The following is a 2,500-nucleotide window of genomic DNA, read 5'->3' as shown; positions in this document are numbered from 1 at the left end:
GGCTGGGCGTTAAGCAAACAAACAAACTATAATTTTCCTGAAATAACTTACCATGTCTCAGAATCGATCCTAAGAGTAATACTTTCAAATGAACACAAAAGCGAACACGCGCACGCACGCAGGTGCGCACACGCACAGACGCACGCACGCACGCACGCAATCACACCCACACACACAAATAAACCCTCTCTCTCTCTCTCTCTCTCTCTCTCTCTCTCTCTCTCTCTCTCTCTCTCTCTCTCTCTCTCTCTCTCTCTCAGCTGTACGCTGCATTCATCGATTTTTACAAGGTGTTCGATAAATTTAACCCCTCGTTGCTGTGTCAAGTATTATTAATACACGAGTCCAGGGGACAATGTTGAATATGCTGAAGGCCATGTACAAGAAAATCCAGGCCTGTGTCCGGAACAACTCCTCATATACCCAGTATTTTGAATGTTTTCACGGCCTGACACAAGACTGTTTGGCTAGTCCGATTTGTTTAACTCTTAATTAATGAGTTGGCAAATGATATTCTATTGCGTGTGAAACATGGGCCAACCTATTCGAGTGAAAGAACGAGATGTGTTTGTTACTTCTTGCTGATGATTTAACCTTGTTGTCTTTAACATAAATTTGACTCCAGATGTAACCGAGTGCCGAAACACTACGATCACCTCGGGAAGCGAAGTGCAATCAAACAGGATTGAAAATGTTAGGGCTAATTTCTTAGCCCTATAAAAACTGTTATGCAAACCCGAAGGTTTCCATGAACATACAGACAATCGGAAACCACCAGACCCTATCACAAACAGAATTCTACAATACACCGGTGTTGACTTTAAAGGCCAACAACTCGGGTGCAGAGTCTGCTGTGAAAGGAGCGGTAGCCTCCCCTGTCACACATATAAAGTAAGTGGTAAATTGTGTTTGCCTCCTACTTTCACCTTCTCTGGCCGGTGCTTTCAGTGGGTGTTGCCCTGGTGGGGGGCAACGTGGTGAGGCGACAGCTGGGGGACTTCCACCTGGACTGCCCCATCTCGTGTCCAGACACCCCCAAACCCATCTGTAACATGGACCCCCAGGCCTACTACAACTTCTGCCACCTCATGAACAGACTCTGCACGTGCGTGTACAGTTTTGATCCCCCATCAACATTTTTTTCTCATTTTCATAATTTTATTGTCCCATCGCTGGGAAATTCGGGTCGCTTCCTCCCAGTGCAAAGCTAGCAGCAACAGATTCGCGCTACCCAGGTCTGTGTGTGTTTAGGTGTAATCAGCCACATTCACTTATGGCAGAATGACCAAGGTCTTTTACGTGCCGCAGTGGTGACAAGAGGGTGGAATAATTAGTTACGACAACTCATTTTGATCGATGTTTCTACTGCCAAAGATAAACTTCGATCAAGATAAGTTGTCGTAACTAATTGTTTGTCTGTGCACTTAAAATATTGTTGGGTCGATATATTTGTGAATGTAACGTTTTTTATCAATAACAAACGTTCCAACAACGTACCTTTCTTGTTTTTTGAATCTGAAAATTGGAACGTTGGCAGTCACTTTGTTTTTGGCTTTTTAAACACATTATAAATTGTATCAGTTTACTTAGATGTTTATTATCATTTGACTTATCATTATTATGTTGAAACTTTTGATCATTGTTGAACTTTACTTTGATGTATATTACTGTTTGATTTAGCATAGTGTACAGAGTAATTTAGTGGTGTATGTTTTTGTGAGGCGCTCAGAACTATTTTAGGATTTGCGCCATGTAAGTATCCTCATTTATTATTATCATCATTATTAATTATTATTATCATTATTAGTTCAATCGACCGGCACATTGATACAAGCTCCTGTAGTAAGGCGTGGTTTTTTTCTGAAGAATGACTATGTACGTTTTTACTTCATTTTTGCTGTGGTGTCGGTTAAAGGTTGATATTTGTTTGTCTGTTTGTTTGTATCACACAGGACTGGCTCGACAGTCACCCCTCACAGACGCAGCACCTGTGTCTGATCAGAAGGATGGCGATCGAGAGATCTTTTGATTTTAAACATCTGTTTAAAAAAACAAAAAGAGTCTAGCGAACTTCTACCGGTCAAAATCTGTGAATGTTTCGTGGCGAATGAAATAAAAACATTCATAACAATTATTAAAAAAGCACTTCGGAGTTTCTTGTATATCGAGCTTCCTCAAAAACTGAAATCATCAATGTTAACAATTCACACGCACGTCGTGTGCGCGCGCTTACGCACGCACAGTTGAGCGCATAGAGAGAGAGAGAGAGAGAGAGAGAGAGAGAGAGAGAGAGAGAGAGAGAGAGAGAGGAGAGAGAGAGAGAGAGAGAGAGAGAGAGAGAGAGAGAGAGAGAGGGAGGAAAAAGAGACTAACAAAGAGGTAGAGACAGAGTCAAACGGACAAGAACAAGGACATACTTTGCAATTCATTTCTTTTACTCATGGCCTTCGCGACACATCATGGCCTTCGCGACACAACATCATGGCCTTCGCGACACAGC

At 42.1% G+C, this 2,500-nt stretch overlaps 2 protein-coding genes across 2 annotated transcripts in view; one reads left to right on the top strand and one right to left on the bottom strand.

Annotated features, from left to right (window-relative positions):
• Positions 1–2,145, top strand: part of LOC138977424 (turripeptide Lol9.1-like) — a 2,672-nt gene extending 527 nt beyond the window's left edge. The window contains exons 2-3 of the mRNA XM_070350307.1: positions 949–1,105; positions 1,953–2,145. Of these exons, the coding sequence (XP_070206408.1) occupies positions 949–1,105; positions 1,953–1,998 (203 nt within the window). The 3' untranslated portion in view covers positions 1,999–2,145. The remainder of the gene's footprint in view (positions 1–948; positions 1,106–1,952) is intronic.
• Positions 2,146–2,417: 272 nt separating this feature from the next.
• The window catches only part of LOC138977423 (uncharacterized), a 10,093-nt gene continuing 10,010 nt past the window's right edge, over positions 2,418–2,500 (bottom strand). The window contains exon 3 of the mRNA XM_070350306.1: positions 2,418–2,500. This exon is cut by the window's right edge and continues 568 nt beyond it. The gene's annotated coding sequence lies outside the window, so the exon portion shown is untranslated.

Source organism: Littorina saxatilis, linkage group LG9 (assembly GCF_037325665.1).
Source record: "Littorina saxatilis isolate snail1 linkage group LG9, US_GU_Lsax_2.0, whole genome shotgun sequence".
Lineage (NCBI taxonomy): Eukaryota > Metazoa > Mollusca > Gastropoda > Littorinimorpha > Littorinidae > Littorina > Littorina saxatilis.
This window is presented reverse-complemented; position numbering and strand designations above follow the sequence as displayed.